At 38.3% G+C, this 25,525-nt stretch overlaps 1 protein-coding gene across 4 annotated transcripts in view; it reads left to right on the top strand.

The window, feature by feature from the left end:
* The window catches only part of AFG1L (AFG1 like ATPase), a 220,197-nt gene that overhangs the window by 168,283 nt on the left and 26,389 nt on the right, over positions 1 to 25,525 (top strand). For all 4 annotated transcript variants that reach the window (XM_017543728.2, XM_017543729.2, XM_037743948.1 and 1 more), the window contains 2 exons: positions 11,660 to 11,730; positions 11,987 to 12,087. In XM_017543728.2, coding sequence (XP_017399217.1) covers positions 11,660 to 11,730; positions 11,987 to 12,087 — 172 coding nt within the window. The remainder of the gene's footprint in view (positions 1 to 11,659; positions 11,731 to 11,986; positions 12,088 to 25,525) is intronic.

Genomic DNA, 25,525 nt, shown 5'->3' with positions numbered 1-25,525 from the left:
TGGGATCCACTGTGAGTCTGATGGGCTTCCCTTTCTGGGTAACCCAACCTTTCTCTCTGGCTGCCCTTAGCATTTTTTCCTTCATTTCAACCCTGGTGAATCTGACGATTATGTGCCTTGGGGTTGCTCTTCTTGAGGAATATCTTTGTGGTGTTCTCCGTATTTCCTGTACTTGAATGGTGGCCTGCCTTGCTAGGTTGGGGAAGTTCTCCTGGATAATATTCTGAAGAGTGTTTTCCAGCTTGGATTCTTTCTCTCCATCACATTCAGGTACACCTATCAAATGTAGATTAGGTCTTTTCACACAATCTCATATTTCTTGGAGTCTTTGTTCATTTCTTCTCACTCTTTTTTCTCTAATCTTGCCTTCTCATTTTATTTCATTGAGTTGATCTTCAATCTCTGATATCCTTTTTTCTGCTTGGTTAGTTCGGCTATTCAAACTTGTGTATGCTTCGTGAAGTTCTTGTGCTGTGTTTTTCAGCTTAATCGAGTCATTTATATTCTTCTCTAAGCTGTTTATTCTAGTTAGCATTTCATCTAACCTTTTTTCAAGGTTCTTAGTTTCTTTGCATTGGGTTAGCATGTGTTCTTTTAGCTCTGAGAAGTTTGTTATTATCCACCTTCTGAAGCCTGTTTCTGTCAATTCATCAGATTTATTCTCCATCTAGCTTTGTTTCCTAGATAATGAGGAGTTGTGATCCCTTGGAGCAGGAGAAGCACTCTGGTTTTTGGTATTTTCATCCTTTTTGCCCTGGTTTCTCTCCATCCTCATGGCTTTATTTACCTGTGGTCTTTGTAGTTGGTGACTTTTGGATGGGGTCTCTGAGCGGACATCCTTTTTGTTGATGTTGAATCTGTTTCTTTCCGTTTCTTAGTTTTCCTTCTAATAGGCCCCTCTGCTACAGGATTGATGGAGGTCCACTCCAGACCGTGTTTGCCTGGGATCACCCGTGGGGGCTGCAGAACAGTAAGGGTTGCTGCCAGTTTCTTCTTCTGTTATCTTTGTCCCAGAAGGGTACCCACCAGATGTCAGCCTGAGCTCTCCTTTATGAGGTGTCTCTTTGGGTATATGGAGTTCGGGGAGCTACTTGAGGAGACAGTCTGTCCCTTACAGGAGCTCAAGTGCTGTGCTGGGAGCTCTGTTGTTTCACGCAGAGCTGCTGGGCAGGTACATTCAAGTCTGCTGCAGCGGAACTCATACTGCCTCTTTTCCCAGGTGCTCTGTCCCAGGAAGGTTGGGCTTTATGTATAAGTTCCTGACGTGCTGCTGCCCTTTCTTCATAGATGCCCTGGCCCTCATGGAGAAGTCTAGTCACAGTCTGCCAGCAGAGGCATTGCTGAGCTGCTGCGGGCTCTGCCCAGCTCCTATGTGAACTTCCTTGAGGCAGTTAGAACTACCTCTGTTGAGGAGGCAGTGCCTCGGCAGTGGCAAACACCCTTTCCCCCATGGAGCTGAACTATCCTGGATCCTGCTGCACTTGCTGCAAAACTCTCAATCCAGAGCATTTCAGATTGCTTGTTTTGTGGGGGTGGTACCCGCCAGATCATCTGGCTCCCTGTCTCAGCCCCCTCTCTTTCAGTTGAATAGGCGGCTCTGTCTCCCAGGCATTCCAGGCACCAGTTGAAATGGCTGCCCAGATTTGTGTGAGTTTCTGTGCACCAATCCACAGCACTGGCTGATCACCACTAAACTTGTGGTGCTTTTCGACCTGGGAATCTCTTGGTCTGTGGGCAGTGAAAACTTGTTTGGAAATGCGGTGATCACTCACCCTCTGTGTTGTTCTTTCTGGGAACCGCACTTCAGAGCTGTTCCTATTTGGCCATCTTGGATCCTCCTATTGTTAATGTTTTTAGATGAAATTTTGCTCTCGTTGCCCAGACTAGAGTTCAATGGTGGAACTGTGGCTGACTGCAACCTCCGCATTCTGGTTCAAGCAACTCTTCTGCCTCAATCTCCTGAGAAGCTGGGATTACAGGCACCCAACACCACACCCAGCTAATTTTTTGTATGTTTAATAGAGATGGGGTTTTGCTGTATTGGCCAGGCAGGTCTCGAACACCTGACCTCAGGTGATCTGCTCGCCTTGGCCTCCTGAAGTGCTGGGATTGCAGGTGTGAGCCACCGGCTACTTACATTTTAAAGTAATTTTTTACTTAGCATTTATTTTGTGTTAATGGTCTTTCTTATGTTTTCCTCCTTACATTTCTCTATCAGGTAGAGATCACTTTTGCATGTTATTGCAATATATAATCTTGTCACGGTATATTGATTTATAATAGTGATGTCATGCATTTATTATTATATTGTTATTTTATAGAAAACTGAAACTTTTAGTATAACCCTATGATAGAGAAATGATTCACTATTATTATTGGCATGCAATATTGTTTGAAAACACATAAAATGTGATAAATACAGAATAACTCATGGTTTCAGGGTTTTTTTCAGATTAGTATCTGTTGGGAATTGGGGAACATGTTTTCTGGGATTCTCCAGTTTTCAGCTTTCCTCTGGTTATTCATACCAGGAGGACTGCAGGTTTTCTATTGGAGTTTTAGTTGACCTGAGCAGTACTGACTGCACTATCTTCAGACTAAAAGCTGTAAAACTGGGCAACTAACTCCATATTTGTCCCTTCTCCCAAGTGTCAGTACCCCACCAGAATCTGTTCACTTCTGTCCACTATCCAGTGCCTTCAGATGCCTGTTTTTATATCCTTTCAGAGTTTACATGTGTAGTTGTTATCAACAGGGAGGGTTGGTTGAAGCAGAGCCAACTTGGTCCTATTAGAAGCAGAACTCCCCTCCCTTATTCTAATAGAACACACTCTTGAGTATCATCCTGAGAAGAGTACTTGGGAAATACATATTTTGAAAGCTCACATGTCCAAAAAATATATTTATTTTACTTGATTAATAGTTTGACTGATCATGGCTATCACACAATAATATTCTTTTAGAATATTTTAGACACTATACCATTATTTTCAAGCCTCCATTATTGCTGTTACAGAGTTTGATGTGAATCTGTTTCTTGACCTTTTCTATTTGACCTGTTTTTTCCTCTTAAAGTTTTTAGAATAGTCTCTTTGTTCCTGGTTTCCTGAAATTACATAAGGATATGCCTTGGAATAGAGCTTTTTTGCATTCTTTGTGATGGGTATTCATTGAACCCTGTCAACTTTAGAAAGTCATGTCCTGCAGTTTAGGAAAGTTAATTTTATTCTTTGATTTTTTTCTTCTCTCCACCCCTCCACCCCACCTCATATTCTCCGGAACTCCCCCTGGTCAGATACTGAACCTTGTGGATTGATCTTCTAATGTTCTTTTATTTTCTCTTCTATTTTCCTTTTTTAAGGCTTTTTGTTCTATTTTCTGATATGACCTCAACTTTTTCTTTCAATTCTTTTCCTGCATTTTTGATCTGACAGTCCTGTTTAGAGCTCTTCCTTATGTCCTTGTTGTTCTTTCGGTTTACAGCATCCTTCTTTGTCTTATGGGTGCAATATCTCATTCTCTCCAAGCATATTATAGTGTATTCTTCCCTTTCTGCTCTCGTCTTTTTTCTTTGCTTCCTCCAACGTCCTTTTAAAAATGTCTTTATTTTGGTCTTTGTCTTTTTCCTATGGAAATACTTGGTTGTCCATTCACGTGTAAGAATGAGGCATTACAAAGCTGATCAGAAGTTCTGTGTGCATAAGCAAGGTTTTATTGATTGGTGGCCTTCACTGGAGGATGTTAAGGTAGCTGGTCATGTTTTTCACTGGAGAACTCCTAATGTGAATATCTGTAAGCCTTTCTTTTGGCTGTTCAGTTTCCTCCAAAGGTAAATCTTTCTGTGCACTTCTGTAGTAGCTTTGCTGGTAGCGTTCTGGATGCTGAAAAGGTAGAGGCTGTTAGTTACACTATTTTATATGTAGGATTTTATACGACTCAAGGGACATTAAAAAAAAAGAAAATAAAGATTTAATGTAGGCTTTCAGTATGTATCTCCCCCTTTTTCTTCATTGTTAAATCTACTCCAGCTGCTAAACTTACTGTTGTGGGTAACAACTACCTGGCTGGTGGCATGAGTGATAAGAAGAATTTACCAAGATAGTTTATGGGTAAACAAAGGCAGATGTATTAGAGAAAGTATCAAAATACGTTGTAAGGGTACAACAGGCAGGTCAGCAAGAAAGGAGCTGACTGCAAGGAGACAAAGGCTTGCTGGGGATTTTCTTATAGGATGGTACTTGTGCTATGTGCTGAAGAGGGCCTTGTGCAGTGATAATGCCAAGGTTGCAGTGAACTAACTTGCATTTTTCTAACAGCTGGGCACAGGAAGATTATGAGTTATTTGCACAGGAGGACTCCTGTCTGCATTCTCTTTTTGCTTTCGCCTGGTCCTGCCGCCCTGACTTTTTTCCCCTAATTAGAACTCCAGACTAGCCAGTTTCTGCTGGAGTGGAGGAGGGGCAGGAATCTGGCTATCCAAGTAGAAGGAGGGAATCTAAGGAACTGTTTTTATCTTATTTTCAAACAAATACTCCTGTTTGCAGCCTAATCCCTCACCTGTATATTTGAATGTATCTGGTAGTGCCAAGTCTTTGGAGAATTCTTTGGTGAGAACTGACCTTCATTTTGGCTCTGTACTCCAACCTCTCACCTTCTGATTTCCCAATCTATTAAGGTCCTGCTCATCCAAGTAAGGAAAGCAATGTCACTTGTTCCTTCTACTAGCCTCCCTAATCTTTCCAAGTTATTCTCTATCCCCATCACTTGCCTTTGGGGAGAATAAGTCATTTTCTTCTTTCCCAAGGGGAAGGGAGGGAAAGGCTCTCATCACACATACTATACCCAAAGCTAGTGACTGTTGGTCCATTTTCCCCTCCTTATAAAGACACTGTGTTGTGGAGTATAACAGGAGTTGGTGGAGGATGGGTGGCGATTGAAGTGGCACTGCTTATATAACCATGAGGGCAGAAGCCTAGACCTAGTTATTGGTGGCTCATTGGCAGCTCTCTTAAGAAAGTTGCAGGATACTTAGCACTCTAACCATCAACTTTCTGTCTTAATTCTAGGACAAGAGAGAAATATTGCATGTAGAGAACTGCATACCTTTCCACTGTATAAGTGTATCCAAATGCATTTAACCGAATTCCCATTGTAGGACATTTCTTTTTCACTTTTGTGATGCCAGGAGCAGTATACAGTGAACACCTTTGTAGTAGTTAACCATTATGATGTCCATACATGAAATTCCTATGAATTTCATATTTCATAAAAACATCTGCATGTTTTTAGTACTTTCATTAAATAATATCTGTTTGCCTGAAATCTTGTACTAGTTTTATACTCCTCCCAGCTGTACATTAGAGTGTTGTTTGAGATAACTGAACAGGAGGAGATTGACAGGAACATGAACAAAAACCCATTCACATGTCAGGAGGTGGCATAGCCCAACAAAAAGAGGACAGACACTCATGTGCTCAGGACCCTTGCAGAGCTCATTGTATGTATCTCTTCATCTGGCTGTGTATTTATTTCCTTTAAGATATCCTTTATCCAGAATCTTGATTGACCATGAGGAAGGGGAAATGGTGAGGACAGGCTGACTGAATTGTTGCAACTCTTCTCAATTGATCATCTTCCTAAAAGGTGACTAAGTGGAATGCAGTGAATGTAAGTGAATCTTTCCTGAGGGCGAGATTTGAAATCTTTGGAAATAATTAATAAGAACACAAATTTTCAATGTTCAAAACTGTGATGAAGCCAGAGATGTTGTAAAAGACTGAACTAAATACCATTGGCCCCAGGACCGGACTTGATCCTATTTCTTAGACTACACCTCTGATGTGAATCTGTTTTGATCAGTACTCTTGATCTCCCATTGTGCCTAAGATAGTATTGGGCCATAGAAATGAAATTTCAGAATGTTTCATTAAAATTGATGTTTCATCATGTTGTTATTAAAAATTTGAAAATGTCCTGCCTCCTATTTACACCGGAGGATACTTCGACAAGAAACATAATTATAGGACCATGTTTTCCTCTTGCCTTGTTCCTTCATTCTGAAATTTGCTTAAATTTTTCTTCTCTTTTCATATCCCCAAGTTCCTCTGGAGCCATTATGCGGAAAAGAACATACTGGGAAAGCATTATCTTTTAAAGTCTATAAGGATGCAGTGTCCATTGATAAATGAATGGATAAATTGTGGTCTGTATACACAATGAAATATTATTCAGCCTTCAAAAAGGAGATTCTGCAATTTGCAACAACATGGATGAAACTGGAGGACATGATATTAAGTAAAATGAGCCAGATACAGACAGAAAGATACTGCATGATCTCACTTATGTATGGAATCTTCTAAAAAAGTCAAATACGTAGAAACAGAGAAGTCAAATATGTAGAAATAGAATAAAATAGTGGTTACCAGGGATCAGGGGTTGAGTGAGAGGAAGGGATGAGGAGAGGTAGGTCAAAAGGTAGCAGGTTGCAATTACAAAGGATGGCTAAGTCTGAAGATCAGATACACAGCATGAGGACTACAGTTGATAATAGTGTATTGTATACTGGAAATTTGCTGAAAGAATAGATTTTAGGTGCTCTTACCACTCCTACCCTCTCACACACAAAAGATAACTGTGAGATGATGTTAATTTGATTGACTGTAGTGATAATTTCACTATGTATTTCAAAACATGTGATACACCTTAAATATATACAACAAAAAAGTTAAAAAAAATTTTTTTTAATGAGTGTCCATTTTCTTTGCTTGGGATAGTTTATCTTTTTCTTTCTCTTTGCCAATTTGGGTAGAACGGCATCTTATTTTACTTTGCATTGGTTATTACCAGTAAAACAGAATGATTTTACATATGTTTCTTGTCCATTGAGCTACCTTTACACAGTTTGTCTAAGTCCTTTGACAGTGTTTTTACTGAGGTATCCACCTTTTCTTTCTGTTGGGGTCTCTTTATACATTGATAATATTAATTGTATGCCATAAACATTTCCATTATGTTCCCAGTTTGACATTGCCTTATTTATTTTATTTATAATACTTTCAGTTAGAAAATTTATATTTTATATGTTTAAATTAGACATGTGACTTAATTCTCTGAGTCTCAGTTTTCTCTTCTGTAAATATAGGATAATAACTTAACCTACATGGTAAGATGGGGTCAGTATTTATAAATTAACTCCTATGTAATAGTCATTCAACAAATGATAGCTTTTGTTATTCTTTGTGTGATATATTGAAATAGTTCAGAATTATCTAAAAATTTTACTAGAATTGCAAAACATGCTTAAAGGTACTAAACTGGATATGAAAATGGAAAATAAATAAGATTGAATCTTTTAGGCTAGTGGAGACAAGCTGATTTTTTCTTTCTGCCTTTACTTTTCTAATTCTTTTCCTTAAAACAATTCAAGGAACTCTACCAATGCATCCTCTTAAGTAGGAAAACCTGAAGTCTGAAATGTGAAAGGACAAGTTTTTTGTTGTTGTTGTTAAGGGATTATAAATATATTTCTTTCTGGTAAGGATTTCTTTCATGGCATTCTTATTTATTTTATATCAATCTAGAAACACACATTAGCCCTTCCTGCTTTTACGACAATATGAAGATGAGGTTCCTGTCTCCCAGGAGGTCAATACAACATACTCCTTGAGGTTGAGTGCAAGTTGGCTTAGATGGATAATAGTTATAAGTTACATAAGCTGCTTTTATGAACTGCAGTTATTTTTAAGCCCTTAACAGCAATATCCTTCCCTGCCTCCCTCCCTTCTATTTCTCTTCTTTCTTTATTTCTTTTTTTTTTTTTTTTTTTTTTTTTTTGGAGACACAGTCTCGCTGTGTCACCCAGGCTGGAGTGCAGTGGAGCAATCTTGGCTCACTGTAGCCTCCACATCCCAGGTTCAAAGAATCTCCTGCCTCAGCCTCCTGAATAGCTGGGATTACAGGCACACATCACCATGCCCAGCTAATTTTTATATTTTTTGTAGAGATAGGGTTTTGTCATGTTGGTCAGTCTGGTCTCCAACTCCTGGCCTCAAGTAAACTGGCCACCTCAGCTTCCCAAAGTGCTGGGATTACAGGCGTGAGCCACCACGCCCAGCTTACACCATTAAAATTTTTTATTTTGCATTTTGTAACTTCTGAGTAACTACGATAATATAATAGAATTCTTATAAGACAGTGTTATAATAAAAATTTTGTGATATTTCACGTGTAATTTCACTATATATAAAATCAGGTATTGTAATTTAACAGGTGACTTAGGTATATGTACCTAAGTGTATATGTACCACACATAGTATATGTACCATAGTGTATATGTACCGCATTTTCTTTATCTGGTCCATCACTGATGGGGATTCAGGTGACCTGATTGAAGTTTAGTGAGTCACATTTTGATAATATAGTATATAATAGGCCACAGAGTAAAAAAGAAATCACCACTGAGGAAGTTTGTAAGAAATTATTTATTCACCAAATATGCTTTTAGAGACCTGTCTTCTGTCTTGGTTATTTTTCAGAATTCAGTTTTCCCCCTATGTTGAGTAATGTGCCTGTCCTAAGGAAAGATTAACTTTCTAAATGACAGCAGGCCATACTGGGTGGGTGATGTTGCTCTCTTTTCGCTATATTCCTTAAAAAGCAGCTCATTTTTTAAAAAATATATTTTAAGTTCTGGGATACATGTGTAGGATGTATAGATTTGTTACATAAGGAAAAGTGTGCCATGGTGGTTTGTTGAACCTATCAACCCATCACCTAGCTATTCAGGCTCGCATGCATTACCTATTTATCCCGATGCTCTTCCTCCCCCTGTCCCTGCCCCTGACAGGCCCTGGTGTATGTCGTTTCCCTCCCTGTGTCCATGTGTTCTCATTGTTCAGCTTTCACTTATGAGTGAGAACAGGTGGTATTTGGTTTTCTGTTCCTGTGTTAGATTGCTGAGGATAATGGCTTCCAGCTCCATCCTTGTCTCTGCCCAGAACGTGATCTTGTTCCTTTTTATGGCTGCATAGTATTCCATAGTGTATATGTACCAGATTTTCTTTATCCAGTCCATCATTAATGGGCATTTGGTTGATTCCATGTCTTTGCTATTGTGAATAGTGCTGCAATAAATATACATGTATATCTATCTTGATAGTAGAATGATTTATATTCCTTTGGGTATATATCCAGTAATGGGATTGCAGGGTCAAATGGTATTTCTGGTTCTAGATCCTTGAGGTATCACCATACTGTGTTCCACAATGGTTGAGCTAATTTACATTTCCACCAACAGTGTAAAAGTGTTCCTATTTCTCCACAGCCTCTCTAGCATCTGTTATATCTTGACTTTTTAATAATTGCCATACTAACTGGCATGAGATGTTATCTCATTGTGGTTTTGATTTGCATTTCTCTAATGACTGGTGGTGTTGAGCTTTTTTCCATGCTTATTGGCTGCATAAATGTCCTTTGAGAAGTGTCTGTTCATGTCCTTTGCTCACATTTTGATGGGGTTGTTTTTTTTCTCATAAATTTCTTTAAGTTCCTTGTAGGTTCTGGTTATTAAACCTTTGTCAAATGGGTAGATTGCAAAAATTTTCTCCCATTCTGTAAGATATTTATTCCATGCCTATGTGCTGGATGATATTGCCTAGATTTTCTTCTAGGGTTTTAATGGTTTTGTGTTTTACATTTAAGTCTTTAATCCATCTTGAGTTTATTTTTTATAAAGTGTAAGGAAGGGGTCCAGTTTCAGTTTTCTGCATATGGCCAGCCAGTTTTCCCAGCACCATTTATTAAATAGGAAATCCTTTCCCCATTGCTTGTTTTTGTCAGGTTTGTCAAAAATCAGATGGTTGTACATGTGTGGTCTTATTTCTGAGATCTCTATTCTGTTCAATTGGTCTATGTGTCTGTTTTGGTAGTAGTACCATGCTGTTTTGGTTACTGTAGTCTTGCAGTATAGTTTGTCAAAGATCAGATGGTTGTACATGTGTGGTCTTATTTCTGAGATCTCTATTCTGTTCCATTGGTCTATGTGTCTGTTTTGGTAGTAGTACCATGCTGTTTTGGTTACTGTAGTCTTGTAGTATAGTTTGAAGTTGGCTAGAGTGATGCCTCCAGCTTTGTTCTTTTTGCTTAAGATTGTCTTGGCTATATGGGCTCAAAAAGTAGCTTACTTTTAAACTTTTTTTTTCTTTGCTTGTATACACCAAAGGTGTTATTGGTTCCAAATGAATTCTTAAGAATGATGTCTAAACAAACATGTGCTTGGCATGGACATTGACATTGACATTGGTTTATGTGATTTCTTTATACCTTTAAGATTGTTTCTGTCTCCAAAATTATTTTCTATAGTGTCATTTTATTATTTTAATATCACTGTATTTGAATATCATACCAGACCTCATGGAAGTCAAATAGCATTTCTCCTGCAAAGTTAGCCATTGCAAATGTTTTTAACGGCTTTTGAGGTGGAGTGGTTATTACTCGGAATGTGACAGTTTCAAACTTTTCATAATGACTATGTGCTTTGTTGCATTTTAAGGACATTTGCTCTAGAACAGTTGAAGAATTGGGTGTTTGTGTGTTAAATGCCTACCACCAGATAATTATCTCAAGGGAAAAGTTGTTTAGTTTAAGCTTAATCTAAATAAAAGATAACCTTTCATATTAACTTTCAATAAGACTTTAGTAAGATGGATGTCCAGAATTTAATTTAATTGCTTCTACAACTACATAAGAGTGATTTGTGTGTTAAAATTAAGCATATTGGCAGGTCATCCTGTAAAAGTTCGTATGTGGAGTTGAAGCAAACTTATATTTTTACTTGAAGCTCTTTTTAACAGTTTTTATTTCTTCTGCCAGTTATTTTATTGACTGTTAATTTACCAACCCCTCTTTAAAAAAAAAAAAAGGTGAGAGGAAAAAGGCCATAGCATTATCACATTTATATATGAGTTCTCTAAACCATATGGTGATTTCTAATTAGAATACAAAAGATTCTGTGATGAGACTAACTTCATAGTCGCTGTAACAGTGGGCATCACAGAAGAAGAGAGTTTTCTTCAATTTCCAATAAGGGGAATTTTGAGAGAAACTGTGTGGTCTCTAATTGTCCATCTACCAGAAGTCTGACAAAGTTATTGATGTGCAGATCAAGTTGGTATTTTGAAGGTAGTAATTTAATTCTGGATGTTTGATCCTCTCAGTCAGTAGCTTGACTTGATTTTTTTTTTAAATGCAGCTTCAATATTTAATTTCACATGTACCCTCTCAGTAGAGATTTCAAAGGATACTTTGCTGGATGCTTGACTGCCTTGTCTATTTGCTCTTGTTTTGCATGCAAGAGAGAGCCAGAAGCTTTCTTCTCATTGTGTATACATGGTATTAATGGATTTACTCTGCCTGTATCGTCTCATTACTGGAAACAGCTAGAAGCACAGAAGTCTTTCAGTGTATGCAAATAAGGCAGAATCATCTACCTGAGAGTTAATATTCTCTGCTTTTAAGTGTATTCTAAATCTAATGTTTGTATTTAGAGCATAACATCCTGTTCTTTTTTTTTATGGGCAAAAAGCTAAGCAGGCTCAGGCAGCTGTTTGATGTTGGCTTCAAGTGTTATTAATTTCATATTCTATTATTCTTTTCACTGTAGCACAAGTGAAGCTGATGTGGAGGCTGTCATGGATAAGTTGTTTGATGAGCTGGCTCAGAAACAAAATGATTGTACGTAAGTTAATTTCTCTTGAAAGAGAATACATTTAGAACACAATGCCCAATCTCCACTGACCAATTAATAAGTTCCATTGCTGTATATGGGTTGATGCCACGCTCAAGTGGCAGTCATTGTATCAGCATTTTGTCTAATTTATGTGTTGAATCATGTGCTATTATTCATCAAGCTATGCATTTCCTATCTGTAAGAGATGAATTTTATAGTAATTATCCAGACAAGATTGAGTCTTTGTTCATGTTCCCATAGTAACTAGACCAAGGATTCTAAAAGTGCAAGGCAGAGAGCTGCGCCTGAATAAAGCCTGTGGAACCATTGCCGACTGCACATTTGAAGAGCTGTGTGAGAGAGTAAGTATCCAGGCACGTCCAGACTCGCTGGCCTTTTCACATGTTAAAATACTTCATGTTTTCCTCTCTGCCCATTTCAGATTTTAAAATACCATTCATAGAGTCAGAACCAATTTAAAAGTCTTATTAAAGGAAATACTCATCTGTATTTGCCATGTACTTTTTATAGATATTGGCACAAAATTTGCACTTAGAAGGGCTCTAATGCAAAATTAGAAATGCAGAGAGAACTGTCAACTGTTGCTAGAAGCAAAAATAAAATCAGTTTGGGAGTTGTTTTATAAAAGTCAAACATAAGAGAGTTTGGAAAAATATTTGAGGTGAGGGTTAGTATGTGGGAAAAAGGAAGATAAAATCATGCTAGCATGATCCAAAGAATCATAAAGAATTTCCACTCCTAGTACTCACTGCCCATTTGTTATTGCCATAATATCAGACCTACTAAGGCTAGGGTCAAAGAAGGTGAATTTCTATAATGTGACATCTATATTATATAATAAATAATATGTTCAACAAAGAAAAAACATTTACCTGTATATGCACATATTCATATAACTGAGAAAGATCTTGACTGCAGATTCATTATAGATATGAATTCTGTCTTTTAAAAGCTCTGGAATTATCAGTAGTCAATGGATATTCAATGTACTTATCGATTGCAAATATTGAGGAAAACAAATCCAAATCAGATATAATTTTAAGCATAATTTCTTGATTGACATGCTTAATTTATCATTCTAGCTGGTCTCTGTTTTAGCTTCACTTTTAGGTAACTAAAGAAGAGTTGCTTTTCGGTAAGGAAAAAAGGCAAAATACTTATACCTGCGGCCATTTTGTAAGTGCTTTTCTTAAAGCTAGTCACTTAATTACTTGTAACCAGTGTATAGAAAACCAGTGTATAGAAAAAAAAAATTTATAATTTTTTAAGCCAGAGAGATTAACTCAGTTTGCAATTATTTAGCACTTCAGAACCAGTAAAGTTTAGGATCAATGAGGATCCTCTGACAGGGTGGTAATGTTGATCTCTGTTAGTGAAAGTCATTCTGGGTGATAGGGACCTTTCAGACCTCTCCTGGATTGATCTTTAAGGTCCTGATAACCTAACATCTCCTGACAAAATTCTATTAAGGCTCCCACTTAGGTTTTGCTCATTTTGCAAGAGAAATAAACTTGAGAAGAATCTTGTATATCCAAAAGAGGAAGCTCCTCCACTTTCTGCAGAAGAGGACCCCATGGGAAACAGGAAAAGACAAGCCTGTTGAATCTTGGGGGAGGAAGGCAAAGATGGTCTCTTTTGGAGCAGATACTGAGTTTTATCTACATTTTTACAATATGCTCATTGTTTTAGGAGTCTTAGTAACAGGAAAAGGCCATTTATTGGGGACCAAAATCTTCAGTTTATTTGTTATTGGGGGTGATGGGGAAGAAGATTGAGACTTTATCTTGAAAAATTAAATAATGCTTATAAAAATAAATCATTTTATCTTATTTGATAAAAGTTTGGACTATAATGGCAGCTACAAACCAAACTCTTAGATTAAACAATGAACAAGTGCATTGGCATGATCATGGTTCACTATAGCCTCAACCTCCTGGGCTTAGGCAATCTTCCCACCTCAGCCTCCCCAGTAGGTGGGACTACAGGCACACAACACCATGCCTGGCTAGTTTTTTAAAAAGGTTTTTGTAGAGATGGGGTCTCACCACGTTGTCCAGGCTGTTCTCAAATTCCTGGCCTCAAGACATCCGCCCACCTCAGCCCCCCAAAGTGCTAGGATTGCAGATGTGAGCTACCATGCCCAGCCTTGTCAATTATTTTCTTTTGAACTTTTTGTGGTGTCATTATTTGTTGATTTTTTTTCTTCTCCAAGTTGGCCAGATCTTCATTTGTCAGTGAGTTTGCATGGACAGGTTTGCTCTTTACATAGACTGTATTTTTGGGGTGTTTACTACATTTCATAAGCACTGAATGACCTGCAAAAGGCATTGACATGGTAAGTGGGATTAGGTCTCAGTGTTAAGCTGTGAGGGATGTTGGAGGAAGGGCTAAGTTTTTAAGTGGCTAGTTCATTGGTGACTATTTTCTTGTTATGATGATTTTGCATTGCTTTGCAACCTTGTAACTGCAATTCAGATATTGATTTCTTGCATGAAGAGGACAATTGAAATCCCTCAACTTCAGATGTAGCCTAAAACTCTTAATGAGTTGTAATGATCTTATGAGTCTAAATAGTTGCCAAAAACCATTAAGTTAAAAAAAAAAACCCACACACACATCTAACCTAAGGTAAAGAAGCAGACATCTGGTGTGTCTGGGACAGTCCGAGTTTTGGATCATCCTCATTTTCTAGAAGGCTCTTGAAGCCTGAGACTAGTCCAACCACCTGATACCATCATGAAAAAATCTTTGGCAGGGTGTAGATTGGTTAACAGTCTATCATGATTATTTTTGACCCATGGCCCCTTCCAAGGAAAAAATAATACAGAAACTTACCTGTGTCTTGATAAGGTAAAAGGAGGTTTAGATTGGAAGCCCTTGACATATGCCATAAGTAAAATGAAAAAGCCTGGCATGTTCTGCTTCTTGCACACCTCTTCCCTCACTCTTCCAAGCATAGTTCCTCAGATTTGTAATCCTGTAGGTTAACATTTAGCCTCTTGGTATCTCTAGAATACTCTTTTATTTTCTTTTTTACTCACCCACTATCATGAGATAGGATTCTCTTTCTTTGTAAATTTATAATTCAGTACTGTCATGTTCAGAGAAGCAGTCCAAGTTAGGAGACCCTGTAACACATACATAATAATAATAACATACATAATAATAATATAACATACATAATGATAATAATCGAGCCATGCATCAGGGATCATTCTAAGCACTGTTATATATTAACTCATTTGATACTTATAATAGGTAGGCACTATTATTGTACCCATTTTATAGGTAGATAATTTGAGGTACCAAGATGTTAAGTTACTTTTCTAAGGTCACACAGCTAGTAAGTGGTGTAGCCAGAGCTTCGACTCCTTGGTAGTTTGGGAGTCAGATCCTGTGCTTTGAATTACTACATTGTATTGGAAGATGTTCTGGACAAGTTGCACCTCAATCTTTAATATACTTTGGGCTCTATCTTAAAGTGTAATCATTTGGGAGGCTGAGGCAGGCAGATCACATGAGGTCAGGAGATCAGACCAGCCTGGACATAGCAAAACCCCGTCTCTACTAAAAATACAGAAATTAGCCAGGCATGGTGGCAGGGACCTGTAATCCCAGCCAATCAGGAGGCTGAGGCACAAGAATCGCTTGAACCCAGGAGGTTGGGGTTACGGTGAGCCAAGATTGCACCACTGCATTCCAGCTTGGGTGACAGCGAAACTCTGTCTCAAAAAGAAAATAATAATAAACAAACAGCAATAACAACAATAAATAAAGTGTAATCAGATACTTTGTGATTTCTCACATCTGGGCTAAGCTTTAAGAATTTTATGGAGCATGAAGCTGGCTGGGGAACAGACATCCTCCAGTCCTGAGAGCCTCCCTCTGTGTTGAAGAGCTTAGGACAGACCTGCCCAACTCATGTGCCTTGGCATATCCACTGGGAGTGGGTATAGATACAAACCCTTCTGCCCTTCTGAAGGCTGTACCTCCAGGGTCTGTGCCTCCAGGCAAGGGGCCGCAAGCCTTACGCAGCCATTAAAAACAATATTTTCTCTTCCTGTCATAATATGACAAAGTTTGGGAAGTGCTACCTTAGAGAAGTGTGGAGGAGAATATGTTTGGGTGGTCTTTGTTCTCTGCCGTTCCCTCCATGTCACAGCTGTGGCAAAGGAAAATGAAATAGATCCATCTCTGTGGACATGACATGAGCTTTCAGGTTTCCTTTCCTTACCTTGATACAGCTACTTGCTTTAATCTGAGGGTAGTGGAAAAGTCAGAAATATGGTTATTTAAGGCAGTGATTCTCAAAATGTGGCTTATAGACCTCTGGGGTCCCTGAAATCCTTTCAGGGGTCCTGGGAATCTAAATTCTTTGTAATATTTCTTGCCTTTTTCACACTGGTAGTATTTACAGTAATGATGCAAAAGCAATGATGGGTGAAACTGCTGGCACCTTAGCAAGAATCAAGGCAGTAGCACCTTTTCACTGAGCATATATTCACAGTATAAATAAATAAATAAATAACCCAGTTCCATTTAAGAATATCCTTAAATAAGCAGTAAAAATTATTTTGTGAAATCTCAACTTTGAGAACATGTCTTTTGAATATTCTTTGTGATGAAGTGGGAAGTACATGTAATAAAACACTTCTGCTCTATATCAAATATGAAGGCTGCCCTGGGGAAAAGCACGTGTATGGTTGTTTGAGTTGCAAGCTGAACTAGCCACTGTTTTCACAGAATACCATTTTCACTTGGAAGACTGAGTGACAGACAAACTATGGTTATTCAGATTTGGCAGACATTTTCTCACAATGTTTGACAGACATTTTCTTGAAAATGAATGAAATAAGACTGTCATTTCAAGGAAAACAACTGACAATATTTGTTGCCAGTGATAAAATTTGAGCAAACAAGTGAAAATTAGAATTTTGGAAAACTTGTTTCTGCCATCATGAGCTTGACAGCTTCCCAATTCTTAAACATCTCTCAGATGAGATTGATGGTGATATTAACACATGCAATGTTTTGATAATTGTATAATTAAATGTGTCAACATTTGGAAGATCTACATAACTCATTGAACCAATACTTTACAATATCCAATGCATGCTCTTACAAAATCATACATGACAGAAGATCCACTTAAAGTGTAGGAAGACTAATGGATTTTAATATAATGGAATTCAAAAAGTATACTGATATTGTTTCAGTTTTACTTTGCAACTAACATTTAAAAAATGACCTCTTTTCAAGTTAAAATTTTTTAATAGATTCTATTTTTTAGAATAGTTTTGGGCTTATAGAAAATCAAGACTCTGGTACAGAGAGTTTCCATATACCTCTTAATCTAGTTTCCCCTATTAACATCTTACATTCATAAAGTATATCTGTTACAATTAATGAACCAATATTGATACATTATTATTAACTAAAGTCTATACTTTTTTCAGATTTCCCTAGTTTTTACCTAATATCCTTTTTCTGTTCCAGAATACCACATTACTTTAGTTATGTCTCCTTAGGCTTTTCTTGGCTGTGAGAGTTTCTCACAGACTTCTTGTTTTTTATGATCTTGACAGTTTTAAGGAGTACCAGTTACGTATTTGTAAACTGTTTCTTAATTGGGATTTGTCTGACGTTTTCCTTATGATTAGACTGGAATTATGGTCTTTGGGGAATAGACCACAGAGATCAAGTACTACTTTCATCACATCATGTCAAGGATTCATACTGTCAACATGGCTTATAACTGTTGATGCTAACCTTCATCACATTTACCTGAGGTAGTGTTTGCCAGGTTTTCTTTTGCCCTACAGTTATTCTTTTTCCCCCTTTCCACCATGTACTCTTTGGCAGTAACTTCTTGTCGAGTTTTCCTATAGCATCAAAGAATATCCAAAATTATCTGATAAGGCTACTAAAATACGTTTCCCTCTTTCAACTATGTATCTGTATAAGGCTTGATTTTCTTATATACTTCAATCCAAACAACTGAGTTGCAATACATTGGTTGTAAAAATGGATATGAGAGTCCAGCTATTTTCTATTAAGCCAGATACTAAAGAGATTTACAAAAATGTAAACCAATGCCATTCTTCGTAGTTATTTTCATTTCAAAAAATAGAATTACTTTTCATAAAAATGTGATATGTGTTAATTTGATGGACTTATTATAATGGCTTTATAATTGTTACTTTAAATGAATTAATACATATTTTAAATTTTTTCTCAGTTTTAATTTCTATTACAGGAAACATTGGGAGAGATAACCCATGTAAGCAGACGTTCCTTGGTCTCTCAATAATTTTTAAAAGTGTAAAGGAGTGCTGAAGCCAAAAAGTTTGAGAACTCCTTGCTTTAGGGTTAAACTTTCATGGACCAAAAATGAAAGAATCCTACTGAAAGAAAACAAGCCAAAGCTGAATTCTAAAGGCTTAATGAGTAAACTGACTAGACCTGAATTTTCCTTATTGAAAAATACAATTTTCTGCAAACACCTGCAGAAAATTGTTTCCTCAACCGACAACCGTGCTCACAAGCAACTGTTTGCAAGAGCAGTTTGTTATTTCTGTCTTAAAAATAATGACAGGTGGCCAGGTGTGTTTGCAGAAAGTCTAGGAAGAAAAATATATCAGTTGATGCATATGCATGGGTATACGCATTGCTCACTATCAACTTCTTGTTTATTACCTTTCTTCTTTGGTTTTTAGTACTCAAGAAGTGGAAGACCATCAGATAAGTGTGTTGGCCTCCATTTGTCTATTAATCTTGATTATATCATATTAGTGTATATATTCTTAGACTTTTAAGTGTGCTACATAGTATCCCTCAGGGAGTTGTTAAGTGACATTTCCCTTCTCTTTCTTTTTTTATGCTTTATTTAGATTTATTCCAAGTGAAACCACTGGTTGGGAGCTACTTCTGGTTTGTGTCCTGCGCTTTGTTCACTCTCAGTAAATATAATACTAAAAGGATGAATAGCTTTTATCTCTACTACTTGGCCAAGAGTCAAGGCTGATGGTGTTGAGATGCCAACAACAGTAGTGATTAGCATCAGGGAAGAAGGGCATTAATCACCAGAGCTGAGGGAGCCCAGGAATCTCCTTGGCCTTTTACCTTCCCAGCAGCAAAACCACTTTTGTAGCATTGCTGATCTGTGTGTGCTCATTTTCCACATTTCCTGACCTCTAGCCTTGCCATGTCCAAATAAGGCAGCCAGCCAGCCTGGCAACAGCATAGCGACAGGGAGGGCAGAAGTTAGATTGCAAAGATCTTAATAGAGAATGGGTCAAATTCTTTTAGGGAGGAATATGAATCCAGGATGAGCCGTAAGTCTTTTGTCTGTCTTTCCCTGTCCATGTTACTAGTCAATCCTTAAACTATAGAGTCATAGTTACAGTGTTGCAAGGCACCTCAAGGGTCATTTTATCTAACCATTCAACCAACACTGAATCCTAAAAGACGCCAGTCCTCCAGTTGCCTTGTAATGCCAAATTGGGGAATGTAGTTAAATCCGTGAAAAGGAATATACGTTATGTTCAGATAGGTGCAAAATTTTACCATACACACCTAGACCTAGCCTATTTCACATGACTCCTCAGAATGATAAAGAAGGTTTTTGGAATAAAATCCCATAATCGACTTATAATTTGATTTTAAAAAGTAAGATGTATGCAAGTAACTTCTTACCTGAATTTATTTTGTTCTGATATTTTTTGTACATAAAAGAAAAAGTGAACTCTCTGTAAGACTGGAGATTGGAGGTTAGGCACGGTGGCTCACGCCTGTAATCCTAATGTACTTTGGGAGGCCGAGGCGGATGGATCATGAGGTCAAGAGATCAAGACCATCCTGGCCAACATGGTGAAACCCCATCTCTACTAAAAATACAGAAATTAGCTGGGCATGGTGGCGCATGTCTGTAGTCCTAGCTAGCTGGGAGGCTGAGGCGAGAAATCCGATGAACCTGGGAGGCGGAGTTTGCAGTGAGCCGAGATGGCTACCACTGCACTCCAGCCTGGTGGCAGAGCAGAGACTCTGTCTCAACAAAAAACAAAACAACAGACTGGAGATTGGACCGAGGGATCCATTTTCACTAATTGTTGATTGATTTGTATCTTCCAAAGAAATCACTGTATATTGGGTTAAAAGTTGTTGAGCTTTTGTTTGTGTTTGTTTGTTTTGTATTTTACTTGTTTAAAGGAAAAAAGAAATGTCTGAAAAAGAGGGTCTGGATTAGAAATTTGAAAACTATAGCCTCTTAGAATAATTGTGAATGTTTCCATGATGAAAAGGGAGTAAAGAGGGATTCAAAGAAATAAAGAGAACACCCTTCTCCTTTTTTCAGTGGCAAATTTTCTTTAATAGGACACATAGTGAGGCTGGACAGTCCTGCCCAGCTTCTGTTCCCAAACTGAGGCAAGAGCACCTTCTTAGATAATGCTAGTCAGGGCTGCAGATTTTAAGCTCTGCAAGCCCCAAGCTCCTCTGAGGGAGAAAATATGCTTTCCTTTTCTGTGAATATATTTACGTCATGTTGTTAGCTGAAGTGTTTCAAAAATATTATTTCTCCTGTAATGGGGATAAAACGCCCAGGGCTTCTCAGAGGGTCTCAATGGAAGAGTAAATGTGGCAGAAGCTGTGTACTTTCAATATATTCTCTGGCTTAGGAGTAACATTCTTTTGAGGATTGGATCTAGTAGTAGACACAAGTCCTCATGTTTGTTTTAAGGTCACTTCTACTCTAGGAAAGTATGATAAACTAATATTTAAGATTTGCCTCAGTCTTTGAGAAGAATATGTTATTCATTTGCTGAGACAATAATTTAGAAGTACAAAGATTAAGAAATATGAATTTAAAAAAAATTTTTTTTTTGGAGACAGGGTCTTGTTCTTTTGCCCAGACTGGAATTCAGTGGTGTGATCACTTCTCACTGCAGTTTTAGCCTCCCAGGCTCAAGTCGTCCTTAACACCTCAGCCTCCCGAGTCGATTGGACTACAGGTGTACACCACCATGCCCAGCTAATTTTAGTATTTTTTGTAGAGACATTGAGTCAGGTAAAAGATTTTGAGAAAAAACTAGAAAGAAGCAAAGGAGCCATAATAGCTTAAGAATTATAAGATTTTCACATATTTTAGGGTTAAATATTACTTCATTCTTTTCTTTTTTATTGTTAATCAAAAAATATATGCTATGTAAGATCCAACTCTCCAAGATTACTGCATTGACTTAACAGTCAACAACTATTTCTTTTCCTTTTTCTTTTCTTTTCTTTTCTTTTTTTTTGAGACACAGTCTCGTCCTGTCGCCCAGGCTGGAGTGCAGTGGCACGATCTGGCTCACTGCAACCTCTGCTCTGGATTCAAGCGATTCTTGTGCCTTGGCCTCCTGAATAGCTGGAATTACAGACGCAACCCACCACACCCAGCTAATTTTTGTATTTTTAGTAGAGACGGGGTTTCACCATGTTGGCCAGGTTGGTCTCGAACTCCTGACCTCAAGTGACCCACCCACCTTAGCCCTTCAAAGTGTTGGGATTACAGGCGCAAGCCACCATTCCCAGCCAGTCAGCAACTGTTTCTTAACTACTTCTATATCTGCATGCCTATGTTATAAGGAATATAAAAGTGTATAAGAAGTTTCTTTCAAAGAGTTTACAGTATTGTAAAGGAAGTAACATGAACCAAATATTTTACAGTGTAGCAGAGTAGAAAGAGGCCCAACTGAGTCACGAGATATCAATTCCAGTCGTTACTCAAATACCATTTAGCTGACACTGGGCCCTGTGGCACACACTTGGAGTCCCAGCTACTTGGGAGGTTCGGCAGGAGGATCACTTGAGTCCAGGAGTTCTTGGCCATCCTGTGCTATGATCATGTCTGAGGATAGTCACGGTACTCCAGCCTGGGCAAAATAGCAAGACTCTGACTCCCCATCAAAAAGATACCATTTAGCTGAGTTGCCTTAGGCAGATCACTTAACCACTTCACCATTCTGGGTCCAAGTTCCTCACTTGTGAAATGCATGATATGATCAGCACATTTTTCTCATTCCTTTTATTTTATTTCATTTTATTTTTGTACCATCAGTTTTGATGAATACTGATCTGTCATTCCTTTTAGCTGTAACAGTCTACTTTAAGGAGCTGTGCTCACTAGTTAACTACATATATTAGGAGTGTATCAGTAGTTCAAAGGAAGGATGCTAAGGGTTGGAAAGGCTCCAACAAGATAGGAGATTTAAAGAGGAAATTGACCTTGATCTGGCAAGGTGAGCAGAATTTAGATGAATAGAGTAAAAGTATTCAACCATAATCGGAAGCCAAGCATCACATGTTTTGGGGAGACAGACAGATGCCTAATGAGAGCAGAGTGCATGTTGGGGAGAAAAGGGAAATGAAGATGAAACAGATCTCAGGCAGATTCTACCATAAAAACCAGGTAGAGAAATAGAGTCTTCTTACCGTCATCCAGAGAGTCATTTTAGGTTTTGAGCAGGAACATGGTACCTAGAGTAATGTTTTAGGAAGATGAATGGGGCAGAATACTCTGGGAGAAGTTATAACTTTCACCAGCACATCCAATGGGCCAGCAAATAGTATCTCCTCTTGGGAAGGTCCTTCTTTCCAGAAGGAAACTTGGTTACATAAACTAACATGCTAGATATTTGTTTTTTCCCTTATGCAGGGTAACAGACAAGTCCTACCCTTTTAATATTTTATCGTACTTCTCCCTAATCACCCACAAATATTTACAGGATACTTAATAGAAAGCTGGCATATTTCTAGGAACTATATTGGGTACCAAGATAAGTAATAGTCTCCAATTTTACGGAGTCTTAATTTAGAAGAGAAAATGAGATCAGTACATCGATCACTAGAATGTGAGGCAGATTATAATTAGTACTACAGGATCAGTATGACCAGAATGCTGTGGATGATCGAAGTGGAACTGGGCCTTGAAGGCTGGAAGGTTGAGATTCTGTTGGTGCAAAGGTTGGGGGGAGTATGAGGTGGTAGCTGTTTGGTTTTTCCTAAGCAAAGGAGGTCATGGGGCAATCTTTATGATCTCTTCCTTCTCTGAAGTTTTATGTTTCTGTGAAAAATGGAGTTGGGGCCAGGCATGGTGGCTCATGCCTGCAGTCCTAGCACTTTAGGAGACCGAGGTGGGTGGAGTGCCTGAGCTCAGGAATTTGAGTCCAGCCTGGCCAACATGGTAAAACCCCATCTCTGCTAAAATACCAAAGAAAAAAACTAGCTGGGTGTGATGGCACACATCTGTAATCCCTGCTACTCCAGAGGCTGAGGCATGAGAATGGCTTGAACCCGGGAGACCAAGATTGCACCACTGCATTCCAGCCTGGGCAACAGAGCGAGATTCTGTCTCCGGGAAATACAAACAATCAATTAAAAACAGAGTTGGAGACTACATAGTGTATTCAGAGAACTACAGACTCAGGAAGGTTCTACTTCCATTTATGGCAGAGTAACTCCTTTTGATCAAATTATCTATTGATCACATCTGCAAACTCTGGACAAAAATCTAAAAAATAACAGTCTAGAAGGCACTGCTTATCAAAAGCAGGGAAAAAGTGCAGCACAGTCAACACTTGGAAGAAAAGATTAATACTGGTGAATTTCTCATTTTTATAGTTTTTTTCCTGAAGGCAGATCACAGTTGGTCTTATGCGGACGTCTAAAACTCAGTAGAAACCTGCAGGTTTCAGCTTGAAAAACCAGAGAAAAGCAAATCAGTGACCATACCAGCTGGAATGTATAAGAAAAAATTTGGGAAAGGAGAGAACCACAAAGGAATAGCCTGAATTTTTCCCTATAAACTCTGCCCAAATTTTGGGCTGACCTATGAAATATACATGCACAGCTAAGCCAAAATAAATAAATAAATAAATAAACTGAAAGGAGACTTTTGCTGCTATCCATCACAGAGAAGACAGAGTTTGGAGTTTGAGGCTAACCAAGTTAATTACCTGCTAACATAGCAAAAACAACAAAAAAATCAATATACTTAAGAATCCCAAGCCTCCACAACCTGTCATACACAAATATCCAGAATACAGCCTCGAATTACCATGCCCTTCATCAGGGCATGTGGCTGGGCAGAGTATGGACTGCAGTTCAGCTCCTAATTGCCCCCTTGAAGAGGGGCACAAACCAGGTATACTTGAGAGATTGCACAGGACAAGATAAATAGAAGAGAAATCAGAGGATTGGTCATGGAGGAGGTCAGGGATGAGGACAAGCCACCTAGGGCTCCAACGGTTTCAGTCTGGATGACCAGAGAAATGGCAGGACCCTTAACATACAAATCAAAATACTAGAGGTAGGAGAACAGGGCTTACAAACAGTTGGAAATTTAGGACTGAAGATAAAGATCTAGAAGTCTTTTATAAAGATGTGTTAGTTTGGAGCCTAAAGAAGTCAATGACATCATCTGAACTGACATAGAAAAAGGAAGAGATGAGGGTGTGGGTGGGGTTGAAAATTATGTTTTCACTAGATTCAATGGAAGGAAACAGAGCCAGAGGACTAGTATAGTTTAATCAAAGGCACAGGAAAAACAATACAAATTCCTCACTATTTTACTGAAGACTTTTAAAACATAGAAGTAATTTACTAGGCTGGGTGCGGTGGTTCACACCTGTAATCCCAGCACTTTGGGAGGCTGAGGAGGGCGGATCACGAGGTCAAGAGATCAAGATCATCCTGGCCAACATCCCTACTAAAAATACAAAAATTAGCTGGGCATGGTGGCACACGCCTGTAATCCCAGCTACTTAGGAGGCTAAGGCAGGAGAATCACTTGAACCTGGCAGGTAGAGGTTGTAGTGAGCTACAATTATGCCACTGCACTCCAGTCTGGTGACAGAATGAGACTTTGTCTCAAAAAAAAAAAAAAAAAAAGTAATTTACTAAATTGGTAATATCTTAGGGTTTGTATGTACTTTATAGAAGGTCTTAATATAATAAGCCACTATCATAAGGTTACTAATAACCCAATCTTACTGCTTTTCAGCCTTAGCATATGTGAAAAACTGTAAGTTGTAAATTACTATACACATTTACTTGTGAATATAAAATTCATCTTGCATGCATTTTTGTATCATCAATTTCTTTCCTGAACTTTCTGCATTGTCTCCCTATCATGTCCTATATAAATCCAAATAGTTATATAGTCACATCATCCAAACTGCAGCATTTGCAATGCACTTCTTAATCTCCCCCTTCACTGCTTTTCTAAAGCCAAGAATGTTTTGTCTTTCTCAGACTACTTTTTCCTTTATGCCAAATTCCATTCAATTTCGTGTTCATGAAATAGATTTCTACTTCCCTCCACTGGGCTATTTCCCTCTGTTGAAAACCCACCTTCTCTAAGAATATCTCTCCCTACTGACAGATGCTCAGTATATGTACTTAGTAACTAACAAAATCAAAAGAGGCACTGCTATTTATTATCTGAAGTTCTTACTGACATTTTATTTCCCTGATTCTCTTTTGCCTCCTGTTTAACTAAAAGCGGATGAAATAAGCTTTAATCAGAAATAGAATAATTTGCCAGGCGCGGTGGCTCAAGCCTGTAATCCCAGCACTTTGGGAGGCCGAGGCGGGTGGATCACGAGGTCAAGAGATCAAGACCACCCTGGTCAACATGGTGAAACCCCGTCTCTACTAAAACTACAAAAAATTAGCTGGGCATGGTGGCGCGTGCCTGTAGTCCCAGCTACTCAGGAGGCTGAGGCAGGAGAATTGCCTGAA

Source organism: Cebus imitator, unplaced genomic scaffold (genome assembly GCF_001604975.1).
Source record: "Cebus imitator isolate Cc_AM_T3 unplaced genomic scaffold, Cebus_imitator-1.0 Scaffold160, whole genome shotgun sequence".
NCBI lineage: Eukaryota > Metazoa > Chordata > Mammalia > Primates > Cebidae > Cebus > Cebus imitator.
The sequence above is the reverse complement of the archived record's forward strand: the minus strand, read 5'-3'. Positions and strand labels throughout refer to the sequence as shown.